The 25586-nt window shown below is 34.6% G+C and overlaps 7 protein-coding genes across 9 annotated transcripts; 2 read left to right on the top strand and 5 right to left on the bottom strand.

The window, feature by feature from the left end:
- Nucleotides 1-4112: 4112 nt before the first annotated feature.
- On the bottom strand, nt 4113-5474 carry LOC111804814 (Microsomal signal peptidase 25 kDa subunit (SPC25)). 2 transcript variants are annotated; one of them, XM_023689614.2, is made up of 5 exons: nt 5251-5471; nt 5007-5158; nt 4770-4851; nt 4528-4670; nt 4113-4457 (listed from the first exon to the last, which is right to left on the bottom strand). In XM_023689614.2, exons 1-5 carry the CDS (start codon nt 5329-5331, stop codon nt 4361-4363), a joined length of 555 nt encoding a protein of 184 aa, XP_023545382.2. In that variant the 5' UTR covers nt 5332-5471; the 3' UTR covers nt 4113-4360. The 2 variants fall into 2 exon arrangements, with proteins under 2 accessions (XP_023545382.2, XP_086984741.1); XM_087128615.1 differs by lacking the exon at nt 4770-4851 and having other exon boundaries at nt 5129-5158; nt 5251-5474.
- Nucleotides 5475-5878: 404 nt separating this feature from the next.
- Nucleotides 5879-10616, bottom strand: PXN (Mitochondrial substrate carrier family protein). The gene is made up of 11 exons (XM_023697586.2): nt 10351-10616; nt 10186-10263; nt 9965-10039; nt 9007-9137; nt 8506-8560; nt 7827-7937; nt 7036-7104; nt 6855-6959; nt 6657-6725; nt 6419-6473; nt 5879-6336 (listed from the first exon to the last, which is right to left on the bottom strand). The coding sequence occupies exons 2-11, from the start codon at nt 10192-10194 to the stop codon at nt 6143-6145; spliced, it is 873 nt and encodes a 290-aa protein (XP_023553354.2). The 5' UTR covers nt 10195-10263; nt 10351-10616; the 3' UTR covers nt 5879-6142.
- Nucleotides 10617-11687: 1071 nt separating this feature from the next.
- On the bottom strand, nt 11688-12937 carry LOC111776443 (aquaporin PIP1-2). The gene is made up of 3 exons (XM_023655880.2): nt 12217-12937; nt 12005-12145; nt 11688-11929 (listed from the first exon to the last, which is right to left on the bottom strand). The coding sequence occupies exons 1-3, from the start codon at nt 12859-12861 to the stop codon at nt 11837-11839; spliced, it is 879 nt and encodes a 292-aa protein (XP_023511648.2). The 5' UTR covers nt 12862-12937; the 3' UTR covers nt 11688-11836.
- A 1190-nt stretch (nt 12938-14127) lies between these two features.
- On the top strand, nt 14128-15550 carry LOC111806595 (aquaporin PIP1-2-like). The gene is made up of 3 exons (XM_087117606.1): nt 14128-14877; nt 14949-15089; nt 15189-15550. Exons 1-3 carry the CDS (start codon nt 14233-14235, stop codon nt 15279-15281), a joined length of 879 nt encoding a protein of 292 aa, XP_086973732.1. The 5' UTR covers nt 14128-14232; the 3' UTR covers nt 15282-15550.
- A 1446-nt stretch (nt 15551-16996) lies between these two features.
- On the bottom strand, nt 16997-18274 carry LOC111807435 (aquaporin PIP1-2). Its single transcript, XM_023693172.2, has 3 exons — nt 17572-18274; nt 17360-17500; nt 16997-17258 (listed from the first exon to the last, which is right to left on the bottom strand). The coding sequence occupies exons 1-3, from the start codon at nt 18214-18216 to the stop codon at nt 17166-17168; spliced, it is 879 nt and encodes a 292-aa protein (XP_023548940.2). The 5' UTR covers nt 18217-18274; the 3' UTR covers nt 16997-17165.
- A 2472-nt stretch (nt 18275-20746) lies between these two features.
- On the top strand, nt 20747-23189 carry EPC1 (Nucleotide-diphospho-sugar transferases superfamily protein). 2 transcript variants are annotated; one of them, XM_087117595.1, is made up of 5 exons: nt 20747-21055; nt 21635-22031; nt 22191-22351; nt 22438-22508; nt 22584-23189. In XM_087117595.1, exons 1-5 carry the CDS (start codon nt 20865-20867, stop codon nt 22745-22747), a joined length of 984 nt encoding a protein of 327 aa, XP_086973721.1. In that variant the 5' UTR covers nt 20747-20864; the 3' UTR covers nt 22748-23189. The 2 variants fall into 2 exon arrangements, with proteins under 2 accessions (XP_086973721.1, XP_023548928.2); XM_023693160.2 differs by having other exon boundaries at nt 22188-22351.
- On the bottom strand, nt 23070-25389 carry LOC111796439 (large ribosomal subunit protein uL10). The gene is made up of 5 exons (XM_023679044.2): nt 24917-25389; nt 24713-24781; nt 23925-24023; nt 23459-23851; nt 23070-23360 (listed from the first exon to the last, which is right to left on the bottom strand). The coding sequence occupies exons 1-5, from the start codon at nt 25172-25174 to the stop codon at nt 23214-23216; spliced, it is 966 nt and encodes a 321-aa protein (XP_023534812.2). The 5' UTR covers nt 25175-25389; the 3' UTR covers nt 23070-23213.
- Between the last annotated feature and the right edge of the window lie 197 nt (nt 25390-25586).

Below are 25586 nucleotides of genomic sequence, written 5' to 3'. Positions count from 1 at the left end.
ATAATTTTTGTGGAATAAGAATTGAAATATTTTTCCATCTCCATCTATCCATTTACTTTTGTGACGTCTGTAATTTAAATATTTTGTTTGTTTCTCTAAGTTTCTTTAAATGAATTTATATGAATATAACTAAACCATCAAAAATATGCAAATTTGTTATTAATGAAAATGTGTTGATTTTTTTCTTACAATATATTGAAACTTCATCTCTTATGTCGAGGTAGAACTTATATACATGTGAACATATTTAACAAAATATATATATATATATAATATAATAAGTTTAGTTGATAAAGTCTCGAGTTTCTATTTATTTATGCCATGAATTTTAAAATTCATCACGTATTATTTCATTTTTAATGTATTTAATAGGTCACTCAATTATTAAACGTATTTTAAAATTTATAAATATTATTAAACGTTTTTTGATAGGCATAATATGTAATTTTAAAGTTAATTTTTAAAAAATTAAAAAAAAAAGGAAAAAATTGGAGAAAAGTTATAAAAAAAAATGGAGATTTATCAGTAAATTTATAAATTTATAATTTTTAATTTATAGAGATAGACAGTATATGTTATTTCCTTATATAATGAATTTATAAAAACAATTAAATTTGGATAAATATTTGATTGGGATGGTGACAACATGTGAATTTTGGAAATAGATCCACATGGATTAGAGATCTGTGATTGTAGTTAAGCCACGTAATGTACATATATTTGAAACATATGTACAAACCAACGAAACGCATGGTACCACACGATCTTCCTTTAATTTTTCTTTCGTTTGAATATGGATGTCAATAAAAATTTGTAAAAAAAAAAACAAAAATATATTTAAATAAAAAAACATTTCACCTTTTCCAAATAAGTTTACATTTTTAAGAATGGATATTAGATTAATGATTACTTTACTATATTTCTTCGATTTATTTTATAATATAATAAAACATTTCTTATATTCACGCCAAATTCATAGATATATCAAAATATTGACGTGTTGACAAACATTTAAAATTTTAAGTCATTAAAGTTAAAACTTAAATGTATAATAAAAGAGAAAAAATCACGGTAAAGAATTAATTAAAAAAAGAAATACCATTTTTAAAAAGAAAATATAAAAAATGAAATAGTTTGCAAAATGGTCCCCAAATAAATTTGCAAAGTTTGCAAAATGGTCCCGAGAGCAATTACAAAGTGTACCTTATATTAGGTTGCAAAGGGGTCCCCCAAAGCAATTACAAATTGTACCACTTAGGAATATGACAAATCCTTATAAATTTTTGTCATTATAATTTGGAGTGTAGCATGTGACTACAAATAAACCAATAACCCTAACATACCATTATTGAAATTAATTCACTCACAATGGGGTTCTTTAAAATTTTAATTATTATTATTTCTTTCTATATATATACACACAAAATAAACCAAGCTTGTCTTTTTTTTTTAATTATTAAATTTATTGGAGATAATTATTAAGATTTGTTACTCAATAGATTAAAAAACTTAAAATTTAATTAATTAACATTATTTTAATAATTTTACTTCATAAAAATAAAAGAGTTAACTCACTGTTAATTATCTAAAATTAAATAACATAATAAATTTTATAAAGTGTATGGATTTTCAGACATTTTTTTTATATCAAATATTATAAACAAAACCTTAATCGAAATGGCATTTACATGCATAAAGTTTTATTCCGGGTAAGAAAAATAGATTATACGTTGTTGTTGTTTTTTTTTTTTGTCCTTAAAAAGTTATTATTTTATCTATCTACTTTTACATACTTTATTTAAAGTTTTTAATTTTTCTAAATATAAAGAAAAGTTGATGCGACTTTGTTAAATGGGACAATTTTGATATGAGAATTTCTTATAGAGAAAATATATAAACCACATACCCTTAATTAAAATTACTATGTAGGTTGTAATAAAATCATAAACATTCATCTTCTTAGTATGTTGTAATTTTTTTAAAATAAATATATACGTCACAAACTTATTTATTACACATAGAATTAAAGGTTATAGAACTTTTCCTCTTTATTTTCAGGTGTCCGTAATCTGTTGGTTGAAGTGGAAGAGAGTTCGACGGTTCTGTGGTCACAGAAAAAGTCCGAACTTTATCTTTGTGTTTGAGTCTTTTGCATTTCATTTTGCAATTATATCTCAAATCCAATTTTTTTCCTTTTTGTAATAAATTCAAACAATCTCCTCTTATATTTAGATTCTATTTTATATTTAATTTTGTCTTCCTCTCTTTAGTTACGATCCCATATTTAAAGTATCAAAAATATTAATATCATGTTATACATAAAATTGTAAAGATGAAATAAACACAAAATTAAATACTTTTAGTTAAATATGTTTTAAAAAATGAATTGAGAGGCAGAAAATGAAATTGAGATTCTCAAAGAATCAATTCTTTCTCGCCTTTAATCGTGTCTCTTGGGATCCAGTAAAGTATAATTTAATAAAAGGCACCAGGAATATAAATTAACTATTTTATTTTATTTTTTTAGCACACCAGAAATATTAATTAATTAATATTTTAAGAAAGATTAATTATTTAAAGTACTGTGTTATTTTAATTTCATTTTTTTTATCTACATTTTTAGAAATTCAATCATGTATATAGAATATATTTTTCATCAATAACTAAATTTTATTATTTAAATTTTATTATCTCAACATATTTCTAAAAAGAATTATAATAAATAGATAATAAAAATATAAAATCTCTCTCTCCCTCCCTTCCTTTTCATTCTCTTTTATCTAATATACCATTTTTCTCATATTTATCAATTAAATAAACATGGAATTGAAAAAAAAAATTAAAACGCTATAATAAATTTTCTGCTTTTATTTTACAATTTTGATTTAATGTTATTGCATTTTTTTCTTTTAAAAATTGGGATAACATGTAGTGTTTTATAGATAAAAACATATATATATTTTAAACTCGTTTAATCTAAATTATCAAGATCGAACGTTGTTCGAACAAATTAGATTCATCATGTTATTAAGAGTCTGGAATGAAGTAATTGTAGAAAAGAATTGATTTGAAATGAAGTGGAGATAAATTGCATATTGCCAACCTGCCGAAAGTGCCCGATGATTAATTTATACGCATTCCAAAAGTAATGTTCTCTTTTGGACTTTTAGCCGAGGGTGAGACCATTTTCTTATAAGAGTGCTAACATGCATTATTAGTCATTACTACATTACCTATTTGTTATGAATTAATTCTAAGAGCAAAAACTATTCTTACAAACCAACCCGGGTTATTTCGACATGTTTTGTCTTTATGCACATGCTTATTACAAAAATTTTAAAATTTCTGCAATTGAGACACGGAAAAGAAATAAGCATATTGTTGGTATAGGTAAAAAAATATTCCTCTAAAAGTATATACCGCTAAGAACAAGGGGCCCAACAAAACGATGTTCTTTTGTGTGGAAAACCATATTTATGATTACTCAAAAAATTATTGGAAATCTGTGTGTCGTTTTCATCTAATAGTTATGCTAATTATTAGTTTCTATAAATACAAATGAATTGTTCATATCATTTTTCAAAAGTTCATATGATTTGAACCATTTTGTCTGAAACTTCTTGTTTGTTTCGCCAAAGTCTTCAGATGCTAATACTTTTGCATCCAAAATATAAGTTTGTTTGGTATTGGTGGGGTTCTTTTCTTTTCTTCTGTACTCAAAAATTGATTTTTAAACAAAGACTAAGACACTCGTGTTGCAACGCCCACCGCATTTAGATTTAAAAATAGAAATGAGATTCTCGACATAAGCATAAGCATATTTGAAAAAATATGACCAATCAAATATTGTTTGACCCTATTTCAAAAATCCCATTTTCTGTTCCAATTTCTGATTTTATAACAAACATATTTGCGTGATAATTCTTGTTTTTTATTTCTAAAATAATTGAAACTTTGGAAGAAAATGAAGCAGGAAAGAGACGACGCATCGCTATCAGCATCATTTACATCATTTATGAGCAAGTGACGATAGAAGAGTGTTCATGTGAAGTGATTCTGTGGATGAACAGAACACACTTTCACATGCCTCTGGTGGCTGGAATACAACAATGTTCTAAAAGGTTCATCAATATCAAACCCTATGATATGATAACATACTATATCGTTCAAGCAGTACGAAGATTTGAACCTCTAATCCCGGACGAAAACAACACAGTATGTGTCAATTGATTCTGTTCTAAAACTATACAAAAAGAGATGTTCAGAGACAGTGTTCAAACTTTGGAAAGGCTATACTACTAATGAAGGAAAATATAATTGAGTGTGCTAGAAATGAAAATTGAAAGACCCCCAGAAGAAATCAGCTGCTCTTCTTCGGTCCTCTTGAATAATCATCGATCAAAGCTTCGACATCTTTCCAGAAGAACCCCTCAACCAAAACTCCATCCTTAGTAAACCTGGAAGAGGGTATAATTTTCAGAAAAGAGTAATTGGATTCCAGAATGCAGTGGAGAGAAAGAAAGAGACCAGCGAGTGACACTCTTGGTAAGTTGAACTGATTCATTAGCGCAGATTGATTTGGGTTCTGAACTAGATATGGTTAGAGTATAGAGATGAGAGAATCTGGGAAATTTTGAACACACTACCAATCCAGTGCTGCTCAAGGAGCCCTGTACATACAACAATTCAATTACAATCATATATATAATCATGATGATAATGCTTTCTTTAATCATCATAACCAACATATATGACTGTAACAATCTTACTGCAGGAGGATGGGTGCAAAAAATTGTGTTCTTCTCCTTGGTGTAAACAATAAGCAGCAAGATCCCAATAAAGACTATATACTTGCCAGAGTCAAAGAAAACAGCAAATGATTTGCATTAATTTCATTAAAGAAACCAGGGGGTCTGGTGAACGAAGAAAATGGCGGAACATTCGGAGTATCCAATCTCTCGACTAAAGATCTAAAAGAAAGAACGCAAATGAAAGAAAAAGGATATAAAATAACGCAGGCGGCCAAGAAATCGCGATTCTCAGGGAACTTATTTTTGTAAAACTGAGCCACCAAAGCTATGAATATGATGATATACCCCATAACCAATTTAAAAGTATTCAAACTCACGTCTGGGATATACCCGCGACTCATCACAACCTGCAACCAAACGCACAAACAACGGAAGATTTTAGAGAGAAACAAACAAACCTAGACTCATAAATTGAAGAAAGAAACATAGATTCAATAACCTCAAAAACAGATTCATCGATAAGGTGTCCGACGGAGACATGATTCAACAGATTCGCCTTTTTGCCATTTTCTGTCGCCATTTTTTTTTATATCTTTTGGTTTCACTTCCCTCCGCCGTCCCTCAACTGGAAATTGGGTTCGTCTGAAAGAGAGAGGACACCGACTCTTCGATCTTTCTTCTTCAATCTTTCTTTTTCGAGAAGATTTTTTATTTATTTATTTATTTATTTATTTATTTTATTTTTTTTTAGTTTTAAAAGCATTTAAAAACAAAAAGGTTTTATATTTTCAAAATTCTTTAAATTATGCGACTAAATTGTCACATATTAAAATAATGTCGGAGTTTCGTATCAAAACCTATATTTCACATATGTCTAACTTTTGTTTCAGCTCTAGCTTGACTCAAGGGACGAGACTGTTTCAACAGTGAAGTTCAACTCGAGGGAAAAAAAGTAGTGTTCAAATAGATTATATGAGTAAGATCAAATTAGAAACAAAACTGTAACTATTTTTATATTTATTCCTTAAAAAAAAGTTCGAATTTGGGGTATATAATGAAAGGGTTATTATCCATCAATTGAGTTATACTCGAATGATTAAAGCATTGGAATCATACACATATTAATATGAGAGTAACTGTATAATAATATGTAAAGACAATAAAATCTTACATGTGCCGTTCCAGTTTATGACTATGAATTGAGTGTTCCTGCTGTTATATTTTAAACAACAATTTCCAGCACAAATCTTATGCCTATTTTTCTAGGACACAAATTTCCTATTAATTTCTTCAAATAAGAATACTACAGTAGGATGATGATGAATAATAATTAAAATTATAGACATAAATTGAGGCTTGGATAACTTCTTATTAACCTGTAATGGAGTGAGTCACTGAGGCTTTGGTTTTACTCTGCCAACGGCACTCTTGGTGAGAAGGAATCGAGCACTCCGGACAAGTTCTTCCTTAACCATGAACAACACAGCAGCAGCCAGAACACTCTGCACGATCTTCGTGCCCATTCCTTTGTAAAACCCGTATACTCCTTCGTATCGGATCATTTTGATGATGGCATCAAATGTGCCTGGATCAAAAATGAATGAACATCGGTGATGGTGGAATATACTATGATCATAAAAACTTGGATTTTTCCTAAGAATCCGAACCTTTATACTGATGTCTTTTGTCCCCAGCTACGACTTGTTTTGCTTGAAGCCTAGACTGCAATGAAAATAACTTGGATGAGATAGTTTACACTAATGCATCCTAGAAAAATAAACAAGAGCTCAGAAACAACATTTGTAAGAATGGAGCAAACGCATATAAACTTTTTTTTTTTCAGGAAAGTAAAGAAATCCCATTTTCTTCATAAAGCTTTTGTTTCTACGAGGTTATAAATTTTACCTTCACAACTAGAAGGGGATAGGTTACTACAGTAGCTCCAAGTTTTGCCAATGCACCAAGAAAAAATATCTGCACAAGTAGCCAAATGTGTTAGCTTGTCATGGAACGCTAAAAAAACAAATTATGAGTGGACAAATAAATCTGGACATGGTCAAAATGTGGTCACTTTGAGAATTATACGGTCCGGGTAAAGATTACCTCTAGTGCAGTAACTCCATTGCCATTTTTCCGTAAGGCACGTCGTTTCTTCAATTTGTTCAACATTGTTTCATACAGCATGTACTGTATAGAAGGGTTGCTAACCTGTGATAAGAAAGGAATATCTTATCTAGTAGTGTTTCATCATGTATCAACTCGAAAGTTTCTTTCCCACACGTACCATGATCATCGTTGGGATTACCCCTTTCCAGAAACCCCTGATTCCAGCTTCCTCATAAAGTTCCTGAATCTGAAGATTGAACCACGTTTTCCAAACAAAAATCTTAGTCAAATATCAAGAGTGAGATCTGTTAATCATGATGAAAGGAAAAGAGGGCTTCAATGGGAGAAAAAACATATGTAAACTAATACGATAGAGCTGAAAGATATAAAAGTAAAAAATGGGATAACTGGCTGACTAAATTTCTTAATATCCATACTTCTTTTGTGACATTCTTTCCCAAATCAGACCAAACAAAGATAAAACGAGTACTGCTTTAGGTTTGGGCTCTTATCTGTCAGTCCCTTCAATCTTGAGCAATCGGTTTACTTCATAAGGACAACTGCTATACGTTCTTATTTTTCAGCCATTCTGAGCGAACCATTAAGATGTCAGTAAAAAATTGTTCGCTAAATGTAGAAAAGAGAACTCAAATGAAATGTAAACTATAGATTTTATATAACTGCCCGGTACGGCAAAGGGGGGAGTTGTATGTTCTTTTAAATATTAGTTTTTATAAGCTAACTACGAAGACTGATTAACCAAGGTGGATAATAGAGACAGACTATGGATCTCCAGATCCAAATCCAATTCTGGCAGACTGAACACGAGAAAAGATAATCTAATTACCAAGAAATCGTTGAAACTAAGAAATTGTGGCAGCAGTCCAGAAAAAACATGTCTGCCTTCATTCATGCAACAAAGAGTTCATGGCTACTACGGGAACTAGTACATGGGCGTTTGTTACTTACAGCATGAGTGGTTCCGTATGAAGGAGGACCGACTGCTGTGGGAATTGTTTCATCTAGTGGAGTCAATGGTGCTCCACCGGGAAGAGACGGCTTTGAGACTTTTCTATGTGTCTGGAAAATGATAACACAAATCTTGTCATTTAAAAATTTTCAAATTCCATGAAATCATTTACAACATGAAACTGCTTCCTACTGGAGTTTAGTTTACAGTGCTCTTTAAGGAAAGTCAACATCAATAAGTGTTAAATAAAGTAAATAGCTCCTGAATTCTGGATATACACAGATAAAAAGGAAAGGCTTTAAGATTGTTAGGAGAAAAAATGTTTAGACCCCCAAGAGAGAGATAAAATTCTCTCTTCCATCTTTTTCTTTAAACCAGATTTCATTAAATAAATCATAGAACCTGAATGACTAAGACATCAAAAAACGCGAACGCAAAAGCAGGGACTAAAAGAAGAAGAAAAAGAAGCAGAATAAAAACCAATTTTTGGAAATAAAAAGAAAATAAAGGCAAGGCTATCATCAAGTCACTGAGTTGAATCCAAAAATGCTTAGATATTATGCTCAACCCTTAAGGGTGACATCCTAAAATAATCTCCTTGTACACTGGTTTAATTAAATTTAATTATTTTAAATGAAGCATAAATAAAACAATAAAAGTTCCGTGATATATTATTACCTGCATCCGAGTAACAACCACCCATATGGGATTTGTCAACAGTACATTGACACACCTAAAGAATGAAAATATTTTTTAGATAAATTAGAGGGGAAATAATAAAGAACTGAATAATGCAGATGGTTTGGCAGTAGCTCTGATAAGTGATCTATTTTAATTGCATATGAAAAAGATTAAACTGTCTGAAGTAGATATTTAAACAAAATAGAAATAATGCATTGGACGCAAGACCTGCATGCATAGGATGCAACCCAACATATCCATGTTTAATCTCAAGAAAAGAAACGAAATGATGAGAACTCTTTCGTATTTTTGTTTGAATTTTTTAAAACTAAACGTTTACTCTATGCCAATCCTTTTGGAGAAAAAAGGATAGAATTAAAGCCCTTCCTCCACTTTCTTGTAACCCTTATCCCTTTTCATTTGTTTGAAATGAAGGAATTTCTTATGAAAATGCAAATAATAAGAAACTAAAATAAAAAAAACAATCTGCAAACAAACCCAGATATAGCAGCCACCAGAAGCGAGGAAAGCATCCCAACGGACCCGTCTCCAATCCCTGCCTTCATCTGTTCAAGAGCAGCAGCTTCAGCCTTGCTCCTGAATATTTGGTAGAAATAATAGTAAACACCCTGTACCAAGAACGAAATTTTGTTCAAATGTAAGATACCATGAATCTATATTTTTTAAAAAAACATACAAACTTATGCAGAATAAAGTGGAGACATTAGAAAATCTAAACTGATCCACAGGAAAACGGTTTCTTTTTATTTTTTGAAAAGAATGAAGTGGAGACATTAGAAAATCTAAACATATATCACTTTCGTTTTACCTTGCTAGAATCAGTAACAAGCCACGAAAGTTGACGTTCTGCCATTTCTATGTAACTCATAACTACCAATGGACTATTGAGGATCCCATGAAGAGACCTCACAATCATTACAAGATACATGGATACTCCTCTTGTCGCTAATTGGTTTTAAGATGGAACCTCATGTTTATCTAATATAGATCAAAACCCACAAAGCCGAAACCAGTATTCAGTCCAAGAAATTGGGATCTGACCTAAGAATGGTGGACCCAAAGAGGCACCATTTTGAGGGGACATGTTGAGGATCCCAGGTCAGAAAGATGAAGAGATTTCATAATCTCTATAAGATCATGGGTTACTCCTCTCATTGTCAATTGGATGTGTTTACTTCCGTTATTACCTTCTATATATATACAAACCAGATTGTAAGTTCTCTTTCTCTAATTCTTTATCCTTGAGCTCAGATACTTTCTATATACATATCTAGTGAAAGGAAGAAAGCGAATTGCATTTTCTAATTTTAACAAAGATCAGATATTAACCAGCCTCACTCTCGCAGTAACACCGAAGCTAAGACAAATTTGACATCGAAATTTGAAAGCGTGATATAATAATATCAACTAAACCGAGTTCAAATGGGGGTCTCACCTGAGATGCAGCCGTACCAACCAGAGACGGCCCCAAGCCACCGTAGAGCCGGTCCCATCCTTCATGTTTTACAACCTATTCACGAATCAACCAAAGAGGTCATTTCCCTATCCATCAGGCAAACATTTAATTTCGGAAATAAGCCGCGCAAAGTTTTCCAACAAGAACAGAATCCCAAAAATTGTAGGAAATTAGGTTTTGAAGAACAAAATTGAGAGCACCTGACACATCTGTTGAAACGTTCCAGGTTTCCTATTTTCCTTCTTCACGCCGCGCTCTGTTTGCTGACGAGTATTCACCTGCAGAACAAACCAAACACCTCTCGAATTGAAGAAACTCAGCGAATTTCAGCACAATAAACCCGGAAATTCAGTCGAAGAATTTACAGTCTAAAGAGGGTATGTGATGAGCTGAGCAATGATTCCTCCTCCAGCTCCGGCCAATCCATTGATCAACGCGTCCGACATACTTTCCCACTAAAACCCAAAAAGAGAAATTGAAGTTAGAAATTGAAGCAAAAGCCCTGTTAGTTTGCCGGGAAACTGCACCGGAGCATCGAACCCAAATGATACATTTCGATGACGTTCGCTATCTGGAAAACCCTGACGACTTGAAGAGTGAGAAATTACGCAACATTTTCTACAAATTTTAGTTCATGTAATTTTATTTTCCTAATTCTATTTTTATTTCTATACAATAGCACCTATGAAATTTTGTTATTAAAAAAAAAAAATTAATCTCAATAATAAATCAATTCAACCTATTAAAACATTATATTGTGAGTCTCATTTGCACGTGTTGAGATCAAAGATAAAAAGATAAATTCATTTGATTGTTCATAGCAGAATTCTTAATTTGTTATTGTAAAATGTAATTTAGATATTAAAATAGTATTTAGAAAATGGGGATTTTACACGAAGACTTGAGGGTATATAAGTAAATAAGAAATTAACAATTTTTTTTCTTTTTATATGTTTAATACATCGTTGTTTAAGTCTCGAGGCCAAAGAAAAAGAGAAATATAATATTTTAAAGTTTGGTTTTGATCATAAATAAAATACGAGATAAAATTAATTAAATTATTATTCCTTTCTATTTTTTATTTTAAAATTAATCACAATATTGCACAACAATATCCTATTTGCCACCCTTCTATCGATAGAGATGGAAGGAAGTGGGGTTGACAACCAAGGCTCTAGAATTGTTTTTCACACAATGAATATTCATCATTTTTGTATGATTTATTTGTTTGTTAAATAAGGAGATATTTTATTTATATTCCAAGCTCAATCCAATACCATTAAAAACTTAGCTTAAAATTATCTAATTAAATCAATATTCTTATTATGGATATTTAAAACCCAATTATTTTGTGATTTAAAAAACAAGTTCCAATTCTATTTTTGTAATATAATTAGGTCGGGAAGTTAATATTTATTTTATGCATTAGATGGAGAAATTAGAATTAACTTTTTCTACTCCTTAAAATTTCCAAAATTTTAAATAATTTAGTTTATATCTTTTAAATTTATAACAATTTAATATCAACTATACTTATTTTATATTTAAAAATATAAAAAATAAAATTTAGATATTAAAGTTGAAGGATTAAATGGTAATATTAAAATAAGAAACAAAATGTTTTTTTTTTTTTTTTTTTAAAGCATTTAGTTTATCCGTGAAAAAATATTTGATAAAAGGAACGGGAATAGAAGATTCTACATATTAAAGCGACAGAATAAGATTTCAAAATACAAAATTCGAAAATTACAATACAAAAGCCAAAAGGGAAAACAGCCAAATATATAAAGATGCGAATTTTGTTTCGGGCATCGGACGGCTGTGATTGATTTATCATGATTTGATGAGATTTCACTTGGACTTGAAGGGGATGGCTCGGATCACAACTTGGTGGTACAGAGCAGCTAGAGCAGCGCCAATGAATGGTCCCACCCAGAAAATCCACTGCAATTAACCAAACAATCAGGTTAAGGATTAAGATTAAGACTAAGATTATGAAATTAAGATTAACAAACTCACGTGGTCATCCCAGGCTTTCTCGTTGTTGTAGATGATGGCGGCTCCCAAACTCCGGGCAGGGTTAATGCCGGTGCCGGTGATCGGAATGGTGGCCAAGTGGACTAGGAACACTGCGAACCCAATTGGTAGGGGTGCCAAAATCTGTTCATAAACATTTCGGTTTAGTTCTTATAAATGGTTAAGAACAGAGTGTTTTAATTTTGTTCACTTACTGGAACATGAGAGTCTCTGGCGCTTCGTTTGGCGTCAGTGGCGGAGAAGACGGTGTAAACAAGGATAAATGTGCCCACAATCTCAGCGCCAAGGCCGTCGCCTTTGGTGTACCCCTTGCTCACCATGTTAGCTCCGCCGCCGACCCTGTTGTAGGGATTGGGTTGGAATCCCTTCACCACACCGGCCCCGCAGATGGCGCCTAGACACTGCATCACCATGTAGAAAATCGCTCTTGTCAACGACAGCTTCCTTGCCAGAAACAGCCCGAAAGTCACCGCCGGGTTAATGTGCCCACCGGAGATTCCAGCGGTACAGTAAACCAGAGCAAAAATCATACCGCCGAAAGCCCAAGCGATCCCCTGGATCCCGACGGTCTTACAAGTGTTGCCGTTGGCTTCATTGGACCGGACGACACCCATGACGGTCAAAACAGTGATGTAGAGGAAGAGGAAAGTGGCGAAAAACTCGGCGATTCCGGCTCTGTAAAAGGACCATGAAGTGAGCTCGTCCGGCTCGAAAAGCGGCGCCGGCGGTGGCTCTTGGTAGTCCTTGGCGTCGTCTTGACTCTGTGCCGCGGTTCCGATCGGCTGTCTCTCGTTGAACTTGTTGGCTCCAAGTCTTACATCTTCTTCCTTCCCTTCCATTTCAGTAAACTCCTCTGTTTCTCACGGCGGCGGACAGCGGAGGACAGTGGCTCTTTTTAAGTTAATGATAGTAGACATAAATGAGGAGCTAGTTTATATAGCAACGAAAGTGAATTTAGTGAGAAATTAAATGGGACCCACCCAGTTTTAAAAAAAAAATAAAAGTTATTATTATTATTATTATTAAAAATGAATAGAATTGTTATTTTCACAACCGACCATTTTCTGTAAAATAGGTGGAAAATGATAGAAGGAGTGGTTGGTCGGTTTGGCAGATAAGGATTGGTCCACGTGGCAAAAGATCAGCCACAAGGAGCCATAGAGTGGAGAATTGGGCATAAGACGGCCACATGTGATGCAATGATATGATAAGGTCATGATTGTAATTCGGCATGCTTGATGGGGACAATTGTGGAAATTGAGGGGTTGGAGACCCACGTGGAGGTTACGTGATAGGTTTGGCTGAAGCTAATTGTGGACAAAATAATGTCGAGCCCGTGGTTGGAAATTAAAGGAATTTTGATGCATTAATGTTTACTTTCAGGGCTACGAAAATTGGAAAACAAGATGATTCTAGACAACCATTGGTAGTTTCATTATTTAATTTCATGTCAGTTTGACTTTATTCTGAAAAAATCGTTTCAAGCTCATCACATAAATGTGACCTATACATCGCCTAAGATAATATTGGCTCTAAGTCCATTTAATGAACGCTCAATAATATTTACTTACACATTCATGACTAATTAAGTTTGAATTTGTCTCTATATCTCTTTGAATTTTCGATTTAAGTTTTTAATAACATGGTGTGTTTTTACTTTCTTTTCTTGTTTTTAAAATATTTTGATACATTACTCTCTGAATGTCGAACCATTTTTACTCATACAAATTTTTTTAACCCTACTATACAAAAAGAGTTTTAACCCAATTCCTCATACAAAAGATAAGTGATTTTAACTATTTTCAAATGATATCCTTTGTATGGACATCGTAATCACCCGAGGTATTTCAATTTCTTGTGCCGCCCAAGTCCCCACCATGAACGGTCGGTCACCGGAAGCCGCATTATTGTCTATAGACTGCACGTACAGAAAGAGACCCCAGTCCTGTTGTATAAAATTAACGTCATTAATTTTTTTTGCCACGTGGAAGAATCCTATTTCCCCGCCCAAACCGACCTGGACCCATTATTTTAACCTCCACGTTTTATAAAATCCCCAAAACATTTAGTCGGCGACAAATTATAAAACAAAATAGTAAATAATTAAACCCCTTGGGTATATAACTTCGCGCTCGCTTCTCTGTAATTACCATCTTCGGTTTTCAAATTGCATTAGAAACAGAGAGTTTAAAGAAGTAATCTCAATAATAATGGAGGGAAAGGAGGAAGATGTCCGATTGGGAGCCAACAGGTTCACTGAGAGGCAGCCGATTGGGACAGCAGCACAGAGCCAAGACGACGGCAAGGACTACCAAGAGCCTCCACCGGCGCCTCTGTTCGAGCCGGACGAGCTCACTTCATGGTCCTTCTATAGAACCGGAATTGCCGAGTTTTTTGCTACTTTCCTCTTCCTTTACATCACTGTTTTGACCGTCATGGGCGTCGTCCGCTCCAACGAAATCAACGGCAATACCTGTAAGACTGTCGGGATTCAGGGGATTGCTTGGGCTTTTGGTGGTATGATATTTGCTCTGGTTTACTGTACTGCTGGAATCTCCGGTGGCCACATTAACCCGGCGGTGACTTTCGGGCTGTTTCTGGCGAGGAAGCTATCCTTGACCAGGGCGATTTTCTACATGGTGATGCAGTGTCTAGGCGCCATCTGCGGTGCCGGCGTGGTAAAGGGGTTCCAACCCAAGCCGTACGACAGGCTCGGCGGTGGAGCTAACGTGGTGAGCAAGGGTTATACCAAAGGGGACGGCCTTGGCGCTGAGATTGTGGGCACGTTTATCCTTGTTTACACCGTCTTCTCCGCCACTGACGCCAAACGTAGCGCCAGAGACTCTCATGTTCCAGTAAGTGAACAAAATTAAAACACTCTGTACTTCACCATTTATATGAACTAAACCGAAATGTTTATGAACAGATTTTGGCGCCGCTACCAATTGGGTTCGCAGTGTTCCTAGTCCACTTGGCCACCATCCCGATCACCGGCACCGGCATCAACCCAGCCCGGAGTTTGGGAGCCGCCATCATCTACAACAACGAGAAAGCCTGGGATGACCACGTGAGTCTTTTTTTTTTAATAAATCTTTTTAACTCCATTTTGAATCAGCTAATTTTATGGTAACTAATCTGAATCTGTAATTGGTGGTTGGTGTTACAGTGGATTTTCTGGGTGGGACCCTTCATCGGAGCAGCATTGGCAGCTTTATACCATCAAGTGGTGATCAGAGCCATTCCCTTCAAATCCAAGTGAACATCTTCACACTATAATTAATGCTCGTGTTCTATTCAGTATTCATCGTGAGAAAAAACAAAATTCAAATCCCTATTATCCAATTTCATATCCGACCAACAGTTCCAATCTTAAATATGCCTACCTCTCTACGCTCTCATTATATTGTTGCCTCTTTTGTATCAAATTAAGTGTTAATGTAATGAATTAAGTGTCCATACATTTATATGTGATGGGCGATGTAAAAATTTTCATCCAAGAAATGGATTTTTTTTCTCCCTCTTTTATAACGATAGATTATAAACATGTTAAACAGAAGTATAAAAGGAAAAAAATAAAAAACAAAACAAAACAATTTGATGGTTAATAATTTCATGCCACATCCATGGCTGCAATTAGGTTGTCTCCCATTCTTGTCTCCGCCCCTTTGTTGGGAGAGGTGATCGTGTGTGCTAGGGGTTTCGGAGGCCCACAACTTACGCTTTTGTGTGACGTTGGCCTAAGGTCGTCTTTCGCTGTGGAAAATTCCTTTGTCTCATCATTTGCCTAGCATCTGCTAGATAGTTCCTCTATGATAACTCTTGAGATGACATCTCAATTGTGCCTCAATGCCATGAAACACTCTTGATACAAGTTGTGGGCATAACCAATTAAGGATTGGGTTTCTCACCGACGGTTTATGCTACGATATCTATACAATATAACGTATCAACATAATTATAAAAAAGAAAATTAATATTACAACATTTTCCTAAAGAAAAAAAAAATAGTCTACAATTCTTTAGGGTGTAATATAATAAATGATAATATTTATAAGAAATCTCAAATTTCATTTTTTTCACTTATGAGCAAAATATTTATATATATATAATGAATTGAAACCAAACAATATTATTTGTAAAAAGTGATGAAAATATAATTGTAAGACAAAACAAAATTTAAAAAGTTGATTTATATTTATTTTCATTATTATATGAAACTAAGTGGGGATGGGGTGGAAAATTGGCGGGGATAGAGATGGGGACGAGAATAGAGAGGTAGGCATTAAATATATTATTTTTAATATTGATAGCTCACAACCTACTTCAAAATAATAATAATAATAAAATATTGCATGTAATTAATTAATTAATTAATTAACTATGAATATTAATAATAAAGACGCCACTACCCCATCACCTTGATTATTATACTAAATGCGTTGCTTGTGGTGGATAACATAAGTTATCATCGGCCGACCATCCTGTTTTATAATCAAACACAATTCAAGTAATCCTCTTTCAACAAATAAAAAAAAAAAATAAAAAAAAAACCGATTTATGTTGAACTACCCATTTTCTTTATGATTTTAAAGCCAATATTTAATTTATCTTATTCTCCAATATTTAAAGGATCATAAATCTTGTTGTGCATCTATTAATGGCTTCACAAATAACCCAAACAGATAAAAGTCTAGAATTCGGTAGAACATCATGCTTTATCCGTTATTAAACAACCATTAAATTTTGAAAAAATAATTAGAAGAATAGACTAATTCTTAAAATAAAATTATATAAAAAAAATTACTGCCGCTGTAGGCAATAATTGCAGGTTTTTAATATTTTTGCAGTATTTATTAGGAAAAAAAAGGGAGTAAAAAGAAAAAAGGTCATAACTTGGCCCTTTTTTTGGTGCCTTCTTATTGTTGTTTTATAGTTCTGTTCATCATGTATACTATCATCATCATAAAACAGAAATAAAAAGGAAAAGACAACCCATTTTATTAAAGATCGAAGAAATTTATACATCACCCATCTAAAAAAACAAACTACGAACACTCACTCCATTGAATTAACACTTGATTTCATACAAATGATGCATACAGATTCATCAAATTCAAACATTGGATTCCAAATTATTGGATGTTCACTTGGACTTGAAGGGAATGGCCCTGATCACCACTTGATGGTATAAAGCTGCCAATGCTGCTCCGATGAAGGGTCCCACCCAGAAAATCCACTGTAACACCAACCACCAATTACAGATTCAGATTAGTTACCATAAAATTAGCTGATTCAAAATGGAGTTAAAAAGATTTATTAAAAAAAAAAAAGACTCACGTGGTCATCCCAGGCTTTCTCGTTGTTGTAGATGATGGCGGCTCCCAAACTCCGAGCTGGGTTGATGCCGGTGCCGGTGATCGGGATGGTGGCCAAGTGGACTAGGAACACTGCGAACCCAATTGGTAGCGGCGCCAAAATCTGTTCATAAACATTTCGGTTTAGTTCATATAAATGGTTAAGAACAGAGTGTTTTAAGTTTGTTCACTTACTGGAACATGAGAGTCTCTGGCGCTTCGTTTGGCGTCAGTGGCGGAGAAGACGGTGTAAACAAGGATAAATGTGCCCACAATCTCAGCGCCAAGCCCGTCCCCTTTGGTGTACCCCTTGCTCACCATGTTAGCTCCACCGCCGAGCCTGTCGTACGGCTTGGGTTGGAACCCCTTTACCACGCCGGCACCGCAGATGGCGCCGAGACACTGCATCACTATGTAGAAAATCGCCCTGGTCAAGGATAGCTTCCTCGCCAGAAACAGCCCGAAAGTCACCGCCGGGTTAATGTGGCCACCAGAGATTCCAGCGGTACAGTAAACCAGAGCAAAAATCATACCACCAAAAGCCCAAGCAATCCCCTGAATCCCGACAGTCTTACAGGTATTGCCGTTGATTTCGTTGGAGCGGACGACGCCCATGACGGTCAAAACAGTGATGTAGAGGAAGAGGAAAGTGGCGAAAAACTCGGCGATTCCGGCTCTGTAGAAGGACCATGAAGTGAGCTCCCCTGGCTCAAACAGAGGTGCCGGCGGAGGCTCCTTATAGTCCTTGCCGTCGTCTTGGCTCTGCGCCGCTGTCCCAATCGGCTGCCTCTCAGTGAACTTGTTTGCTCCCAATCGGACATCCTCCTCCTTTCCCTCCATTTCAACTCCTTCTTCTCTTACGTCTCTGTTTCTTCTGCGATTGAAGACGATGGTACAGATCGGGGAGGGGTGGGGCTATATATATAGAGTGCAATGTAAATTATTTGGTTTCTGAAAACGGTAGCTGGAAATGGGAAGAATATGGTGGGGCCGAGGAGGGGTTTTTTAGTAATCTCGATTATATTTAGCCATTTATAAAATGTGGAAGGTTAAAAAAAACATAAAAATAAATCATGGGCGGTTTGGGCGGGAAGAAGGATTGGGACACGTGGCAGGATGATATAAGCCAGTAGTACTGGGGACTGTAAAGTTTATAATGCCGCTTCCGGTGACCGACCGTTTTTGGTGGGGGAGGCGGATGAAATCCCTCCTTTGATTTTCATGTCTGTTGACAATGACAAAGAAGCTTGGAGAAACACAAACTTCGTCAACTCATAATTATCTCTTAAATACATATTTACTTTCAATTACAAATTTAATTCCTCGTGCATACAAATAACACACGTCACTCTAATAAATTTCCACTAAAATAAAAATCATCTCATAATACGAGCTTCCTGACATCTCCAATTTAACACGTTTACTATTGACTATTGTAACTAAAATCCACCACAGAAATAAATTTTAAATTAAAATAAACAATAAAATATAATGTCACCTATATTTATTTTAAAAAGAAATACAGTATTTTGAGCGCAATGCATGATTGCAATCTACTTCGGAAAAAAAAAAAACAGCCCGTAATTTTGGTGTGATGCGCTGGCCGTGGTATAGCCACCTGTCGGAATATACGCATGTCTACGCACCATTCGGACTCTTCTTTAAATTATTATTGACAACTGTGCCCTCAAATTTCCTCGTCAGCTTCTGCATCCCTACTCTTCTCAAAATTCAATCATGGATGCAGTTAATTCAATTTTAAATTTTAGAAACTAAACCTATATTTTATAGTATTAAATACCTTGTAAGCAACAAATTTTTCTGAATTTTTTAATTAATTCTCTAATAATGCATCAAAAAATAAAGAAAAAGAACAATTGTTTATGGATTAGTGAATGATTGGATAAGTTAGATTAATTAATATATATTAAAGAAATAGTGAATTCGTTACAAAATCATTTTCAAGTGATTAAAATTAAAACAATAGTTTAGAGATAAAAGATTCGAAATTCAGTATGCGACAACCTTACTTTTTTACGTTCCAACCGCCTCTCTTCTTTCAGCCATGTATTTGATTAAAAGATTACCTGGCAATCACATGATGGTGGGACCTGTGGGTCCCATCCATGGTCCCACCATCCTTTCTTAAATCACATTATCATTCGGTACATAGGAAGTCTATTTAAATATTTTCTTTTCAGTATTTGGATAAATTAGTGAGCTTATTAGAGAACAATATTACATTTTAATATTCAGTCGTGTCTTTTAATTATCATAATTTTTAAAAATTAAATATTTTGATAGTGTGCCCCTCGTGTATTAAACTAGCACTATGTAGAAAGCAGAGTACGCATGAGATTACCTGGTTAGAAGTGAGTTTATTTTTAAAATAACTGTTTTTTACGACTAAAATGTAAGATGTACATAAATTGGGTTGGGTTGAGTTGGATTAACATGTTTTTTTTTTTAACCAAGCCAAAAGTTCAGGTTAGTTGAATGGGTAATCCAACCCAACCTTCTATTTTTTTTTGTTAGGTTCGAATTGTTCTAAAAAAAATATATTTTATTTTCACATCTTTTGCATGTTAAAACAGACGACTATTCAATGCAGAAGGAATACCTTTTGGTTGGACAGACTTCATATCATTTTCATTGGTAACAATAATAACACTAACTAAATTCTATATATAAAATCACATTTTATGAATGGGGTATTTATTTATTTTAATCATTTATTAATTATATTTTAATATTAAAAATTACTTTTTGCTATTTTAAAAAATGCAACATTAAATTTTCTCGTCAACCCAAACCAATTTCGGTTTGTTTGTAGGAAGATTTGTATCTGATTTGGAGGCCCAAATTAAAGCCCAAATTAAAGCCCAATAAAACTGCGCGGTGTTAGAATTTGGGCCGACATTCCACTTCTAAATCTATTTTTTTTTCACAAATATTGCACTTTCTAATTTTTTTTCTTTTAATTTTATATTTGCTTACCAATTACTCTCCAGAAAAATAAATATTTGGCAAGCCAGTCATAAGTGTTTTAAAAAGTCTCAAAAAATAAAATGATAATGGAATATAGATTAAATTACATAATTTTTTCTATAAAAATGCAATGATTAATAAACTAATAATAATAATATCAATCGGAGTTTATCCACCCTATTTAACATAATTTAAAATCTAGAATATAAATAAATAATTTGTCATCTCAAAAAGAGAATAAAAAAATAAAATGAAAATATTAATATTAGAATATTTGAATTAATGTTAAAAAGGGATCGAATATTTGTATTATATAATCTTCCACCATTATACCGTAGCAATTGCAATTACAATTACAATTACATTTTACGTCCACTTTTTCATTTCCGCAATACAATTCCACACTCGCTCTTCATTCAGTTTCGCCTCATCGGATTTTCGATCGAAATCGGCGAACGGCTGCCGGAACGCCGGAAGTATCGGAGTTGAGTTTCGCCGGAATGAGAGGGAGCTCTTTACGACGTCCGGTTATGATCCAGTGGCTCCGGCAAATCGCCGTCACGATCAAGATCAAGCATCTTCTGTGTTGTTGCATTGTACTCGCTTTTGTCCTCTTCGCCACTCGCGCCTCCAATCTCATGGGATGGACCTCCGACGACGGCGCTACGGCGCTCCGTTACTCTACGCCGCGGTTTGAATTTTCTTATTTTTGTTTTTTCTTTCTCCCGCCATTTTAATTATGTTCATTTTTCGGTCATGAATTTTTTGCCTCTTTGTTATGTCGTTACGTGAAGTAGTTATGATTTCTTGATCTTGGTGCGTTTGTGTATGTTTGTATGAAAATCAAGATTCTCAAAATCAAATTAGTTGTCGGTTACGGTAATCCTCTAGATTTTTAAAATTGTTCTTGTTTTCAGTCAACTTTTTTCAAAGATTTTTGTTCCTTTTAGTGTTATTTATGGAGCATACTTAAAACTTATTATTAAAATGATTAAATGATTCCAAGATCCTTTTAATTTTCAGAGACATTTGAAAAGATTTAAAATAAATTTAATGTTTCATTTCATACTAGTCGCTATTTTATATCAATGAAATTAATTTACTAACGATTGAAGGCATATTGAATCCAACAAAAATGAAATTTACTCTCTAAACATACCTTAAATTGGAACTATGGTTCTCCATACAAATTTAATGTTTGATTGTGTAGTGTTGAACAATTTGTAGACATGGATTTGCAATGAGTTATTGTGTGAACATGGAATTGTAGGAAACGTTATGCGATTTTAATGAACACATGGAAGCGGCATGATCTTCTGAAGCAGTCCATATCTCACTACACGACTTGTATGGGAGTTGAGTCGATACATATTGTATGGAGTGAACCCGATCCTCCTCCTGATTCCTTAGTAGCGTTTCTGCAGAGGACGGTGAAGGAGAATTCTCGAAACGATCGAGAGATTGAGTTGAGATTTGAAATGAATAAAGAGGACAGCCTGAACAATAGGTTTAAGGAAATAAAGGATTTAAACACAGACGCCATTTTTTCTGTGGATGATGATGTTATATTTGCTTGTTCTACTCTGGAGTTTGCCTTTACTGTTTGGCAAAGCGCGTCTGAGACTATGGTCGGCTTTGTGCCCCGCATGCATTGGATTGATCAGGCGGTATGTTAATTCCATCTTGCTGCATCATGTTCTTGATGTTTTTAGGTGTAAATGTTGGTGGGTAAAGCGAATGAAGTATGCAGAAATAATTAATAAGTATGAAACAGGATTAAAAAGTTGAAATGTTTTGGTTAATGTTGTTGATTGGTAATGCAGCAGGAAGAAGTGGGGAAATACATATATGGGGGATGGTGGTCAGTATGGTGGACTGGTACATACAGTATGGTGCTTTCAAAAGCTGCCTTTTTCCACTCGAAGTATTTGGGTATTTACACTCACCACATGCCTGCTTCAATCAGAAATTATGTTACCAAAAACAGGTTCCTTTTCCTCTATTCCTTTAAATGCATTTTCCACTTTCTTTTGTCAAAATTGTCATTCACAGGCTTGAATTTGTATGTTGCAGGAACTGTGAAGACATTGCAATGTCTTTTGTTGTTGCTAATGTGAGTGGCGCACCTCCTGTATGGGTCAAAGGTATGAATGAAATCATCACATTTTAATTAATATAGTCGCAGGTTTTGTGATTTTATTGGGTGGATCTGGCTGCAGGCAGGATTTATGAAATAGGTTCGGGTGGAATTAGTAGCTTAGGAGGTCATACTGAAAGAAGAAGCAAATGCGTGAACACGTTTGTTGAAGAATATGGAGGAATGATGCCTTTGGTACCTTCAACTGTCAAGGCTGTTGATAGTCGTCACCTTTGGTTTTGGTAAAATCATCCATCCCTCCCAATATGCAATTCATAACATACGTCTACTTCGTAATTCGATTCTAGTAGTTTTAATCCATCTCATTTTTTGGCAATAATATAGCTCCACTGATACCCAAAGGCAATAATATAGCTCCTACCTTCTCTTCAACGGACAATTTTATCATTTTGTGTCATCAACTCAACGACATATTTCATTAATTTTAGGTTTCGATATAGTTCTAGTTAAATTAATAAATATAAATCATCGACAAATTGAAACGTCTAATATCAACATAAGAAAGGGATAAGAAAAATAATAATAATAAAGAACGAAAACCATAAAAAATCTCAAAATTTAAGCAAATCCATTGACGAAAACCTAAAATAATTCAGCTGAAAAATACAACTCCGAAGAACATAATGGAAACTCGAATCTGTGAGTCTAAGAGATGCAAAACACAAAAGCTACTATATCTCTAACGTACAGATTAATCAAACAAGCTGAAACCCATGTCATCATCAGACTCTTCTGCTGGCTCGTCCTTCTTCTCCTCCACAGCTGCAGCAGCAGCAGCAGGGGCAGCGCCAGAATCAGCAGCAGACACGGCCACAGCGACAGCAAACTTACTAGGATCCTGTACAAGTACAAAGAATAGCAATTGGTGATTTTGTCATTTGCATTTTAAACCAAACCAAAAGAGTAGTGATTTTGTCATTTGCATTTTTAACATACCTCGAGATACTCTTTAACTTTCTCAGCCTGAGGGAAGGAGTAGTCAGTAGCAACTGCAACAGCAAGAAGATTTTTGTATGCATTGATGAGCATGTGTGGTGCAGCAGCCAGAGTTGGGTATGAAACGGCCAATGACAACGATGTGACCATGGAAACACCCATTGCAAACTTCTCAAGGAGATCATCCTCAGTCAGATCAAGCACCTCAGGGCTGAATACTGATCCGTTGTCATAAACAGAGAGCACAACAAGACCGTACGAGAATGGCCTAATTCCGAGCTTGGCAAGGAGAGCAGCCTCAGAAGATCCAACCTTCTCACCCTTCTTAATAAGCTCCACAGGAGTGATAATTTCAACAGTACCCTTGTTAATCTTAGTTGGGATATTAAGAACCTGCAAGGAGAAGAACTCAAAATCTCAGAGTCCATTCAAAGAAAAAGATTACTAAGTAATCAAATTCACAAACCTGGAAGAAAGAGGTCTGAGATGGATCAAGCCCTGTGTTGCCTGGTGGGACGATGACATCAATGGGAGCAACCAAACCAACACGAGCAGGGGCTCCAACCTGCACAAGTACAGAAAACATAAGAATGAAAAACCCCAATACTGGAAACAAGATTACCATTCCTAGATCATTGAAGATAAAAAAAAATGCAAGCTGATGACAATCGTTGGTCTATGAAATGTTAGTACAAACCGGAACCTAAAACATTACAAGAAAGATATCTCCAATACAAAAACTGCAACTTCTGCTACACTAACAACCTAATAAAACGACACAAGACAGAAGAATGACAGTAAACTTCAAAAATAGAATATGTTCGCAACTACCAAATTCATAATTCCGACATGTCATTGTTTACAAAACAACGAAGCATGAATATAAACATGAACGCTCACAAACAGGGTAACATGTCATTGTTTTAAAACTGCGATATGGACAGGACAAGAACACATATGTCAAATATAAATTTTTTTTAACAATATATACTATTTTCAAACCATATAGACATTAAAAATAAATAAGGCAAGGATTTATAAAGATAAAAAGATCAAGTTCGATGTATTTTACGCTTAAAATATGTATCATTTGACAGAAAGAGCATGAAAGTGCGAACAAAATTCATAACAAAACTGATAATCGATGAACTCATGATAGGAAACATTCATTATGTTAGATTTTCATACAACAGTTAAAAAAAAAATGATACTCAAAATCTCAGAACTAAATTTTTGTTCTAGTAGACTACAGACCTTGTATTTGGCAACCTCTTCACTGACTTCCTTCAAATCACCCTTGGTGAAGATCAAACCAACGTTTCCCTATTACAACAAACAAAGGTACTATGTCAAAAGCTTCATTTGCGAAGATAATTAGCAGGCAGGGCCTAGAGCAAAACGATAACAACAAAGTATTGGAAACTCAGACCACAATATAATACCCATTGCAACACTTACCACAAGAAGAGGAAGAAGATTGAGGTAAGCCTTGTTTCCAGTGTTCTCAGCGTGGATCCTCACAGAACGCTTCATCATGGTATTTTTTCCCATGAGCACAACAGAGTCACCACGAAGACCCTTCCTAATGTTCTGGAGCTGGTTAGATCCAACATTGTCAGCGGCCACAATCAAGACCTGACTGTACTCGTCGAGGAGCTGGCAAAGCTTGGAGTCGTAAGCGACCTTCTTTTCAGCCTTGGTGGGTTTCACAGCCATTGAAATGGGTTTGTGATGAAAATCTAAGATACAACAAAAAGGTCTATAAAAGAAAGAAGAGAAGCAAAACCGAGGGCCAAGAAGAAGCTAGTGGCTCTGTCAAGGCGGACAGCGAAGCTATGCCGTCTCTTTAACCTCTGTAGTGCTTAGAAGTATTTCTAGGGTTTTGGACAACTCCTGGGGAGCTTAGCAGGCTGATGGAAGATGGATGTGGGCGCTGGTTCGCTTTATATACGTGAATTGGAGGTTAGGGTTTTGATTTAACCTAGATCCGACGGTCAATGTTTATTGTTGGAGGCTTTAATGTTTTGGGTCGCGACGCTTAATGGGCTTCTTCATTTTGTACAAAAGCCCACTAAAAGTGGCTTATACTTAAAAGCCCATTAGTAGTGTTATACCTTGAAGGTTGTCG

The sequence above is a fragment of the Cucurbita pepo genome, chromosome 1 (genome assembly GCF_057944985.1).
Source record: "Cucurbita pepo subsp. pepo isolate OVF chromosome 1, ASM5794498v1, whole genome shotgun sequence".
Classification (NCBI taxonomy): Eukaryota; Viridiplantae; Streptophyta; class Magnoliopsida; order Cucurbitales; family Cucurbitaceae; genus Cucurbita; species Cucurbita pepo.
This window is presented reverse-complemented; position numbering and strand designations above follow the sequence as displayed.

Coding starts and splice junctions, on each gene's coding strand:
- LOC111806595 (XM_087117606.1), top strand. CDS start 14,233: ATGGAGGGAAAGGAGGAAGATGTCCGATTGGGAGCCAACAGGTTCACT. Junction 14,878..14,948: donor CCAGAGACTCTCATGTTCCA/GTAAGTGAACAA, acceptor GTTTATGAACAG/ATTTTGGCGCCGCTACCAAT. Junction 15,090..15,188: donor AGAAAGCCTGGGATGACCAC/GTGAGTCTTTTT, acceptor TTGGTGTTACAG/TGGATTTTCTGGGTGGGACC.
- LOC111807435 (XM_023693172.2), bottom strand. CDS start 18,216: ATGGAGGGAAAGGAGGAGGATGTCCGATTGGGAGCAAACAAGTTCACT. Junction 17,501..17,571: donor CCAGAGACTCTCATGTTCCA/GTAAGTGAACAA, acceptor GTTTATGAACAG/ATTTTGGCGCCGCTACCAAT. Junction 17,259..17,359: donor AGAAAGCCTGGGATGACCAC/GTGAGTCTTTTT, acceptor TTGGTGTTACAG/TGGATTTTCTGGGTGGGACC.
- EPC1 (XM_023693160.2), top strand. CDS start 20,865: ATGAGAGGGAGCTCTTTACGACGTCCGGTTATGATCCAGTGGCTCCGG. Junction 22,032..22,187: donor TGCATTGGATTGATCAGGCG/GTATGTTAATTC, acceptor TTGGTAATGCAG/CAGGAAGAAGTGGGGAAATA. Junction 22,352..22,437: donor AATTATGTTACCAAAAACAG/GTTCCTTTTCCT, acceptor TGTATGTTGCAG/GAACTGTGAAGACATTGCAA.
- LOC111776443 (XM_023655880.2), bottom strand. CDS start 12,861: ATGGAAGGGAAGGAAGAAGATGTAAGACTTGGAGCCAACAAGTTCAAC. Junction 12,146..12,216: donor CCAGAGACTCTCATGTTCCA/GTAAGTGAACAA, acceptor GTTTATGAACAG/ATTTTGGCACCCCTACCAAT. Junction 11,930..12,004: donor AGAAAGCCTGGGATGACCAC/GTGAGTTTGTTA, acceptor GGTTAATTGCAG/TGGATTTTCTGGGTGGGACC.
- LOC111804814 (XM_023689614.2), bottom strand. CDS start 5,331: ATGGCGACAGAAAATGGCAAAAAGGCGAATCTGTTGAATCATGTCTCC. Junction 5,159..5,250: donor TCGATGAATCTGTTTTTGAG/GTTATTGAATCT, acceptor GTTTGGTTGCAG/GTTGTGATGAGTCGCGGGTA. Junction 4,852..5,006: donor TTGGCCGCCTGCGTTATTTT/ATATCCTTTTTC, acceptor TGACTCTGGCAA/GTATATAGTCTTTATTGGGA.
- LOC111796439 (XM_023679044.2), bottom strand. CDS start 25,174: ATGGCTGTGAAACCCACCAAGGCTGAAAAGAAGGTCGCTTACGACTCC. Junction 24,782..24,916: donor ATCTTCTTCCTCTTCTTGTG/GTAAGTGTTGCA, acceptor TTGTTGTAATAG/GGAAACGTTGGTTTGATCTT. Junction 24,024..24,712: donor AAGAGGTTGCCAAATACAAG/GTCTGTAGTCTA, acceptor GTACTTGTGCAG/GTTGGAGCCCCTGCTCGTGT.
- PXN (XM_023697586.2), bottom strand. Junction 7,938..8,505: donor TGGTTGTTACTCGGATGCAG/GTAATAATATAT, acceptor ATCATTTTCCAG/ACACATAGAAAAGTCTCAAA. Junction 7,105..7,826: donor CATACGGAACCACTCATGCT/GTAAGTAACAAA, acceptor TTCAATCTTCAG/ATTCAGGAACTTTATGAGGA.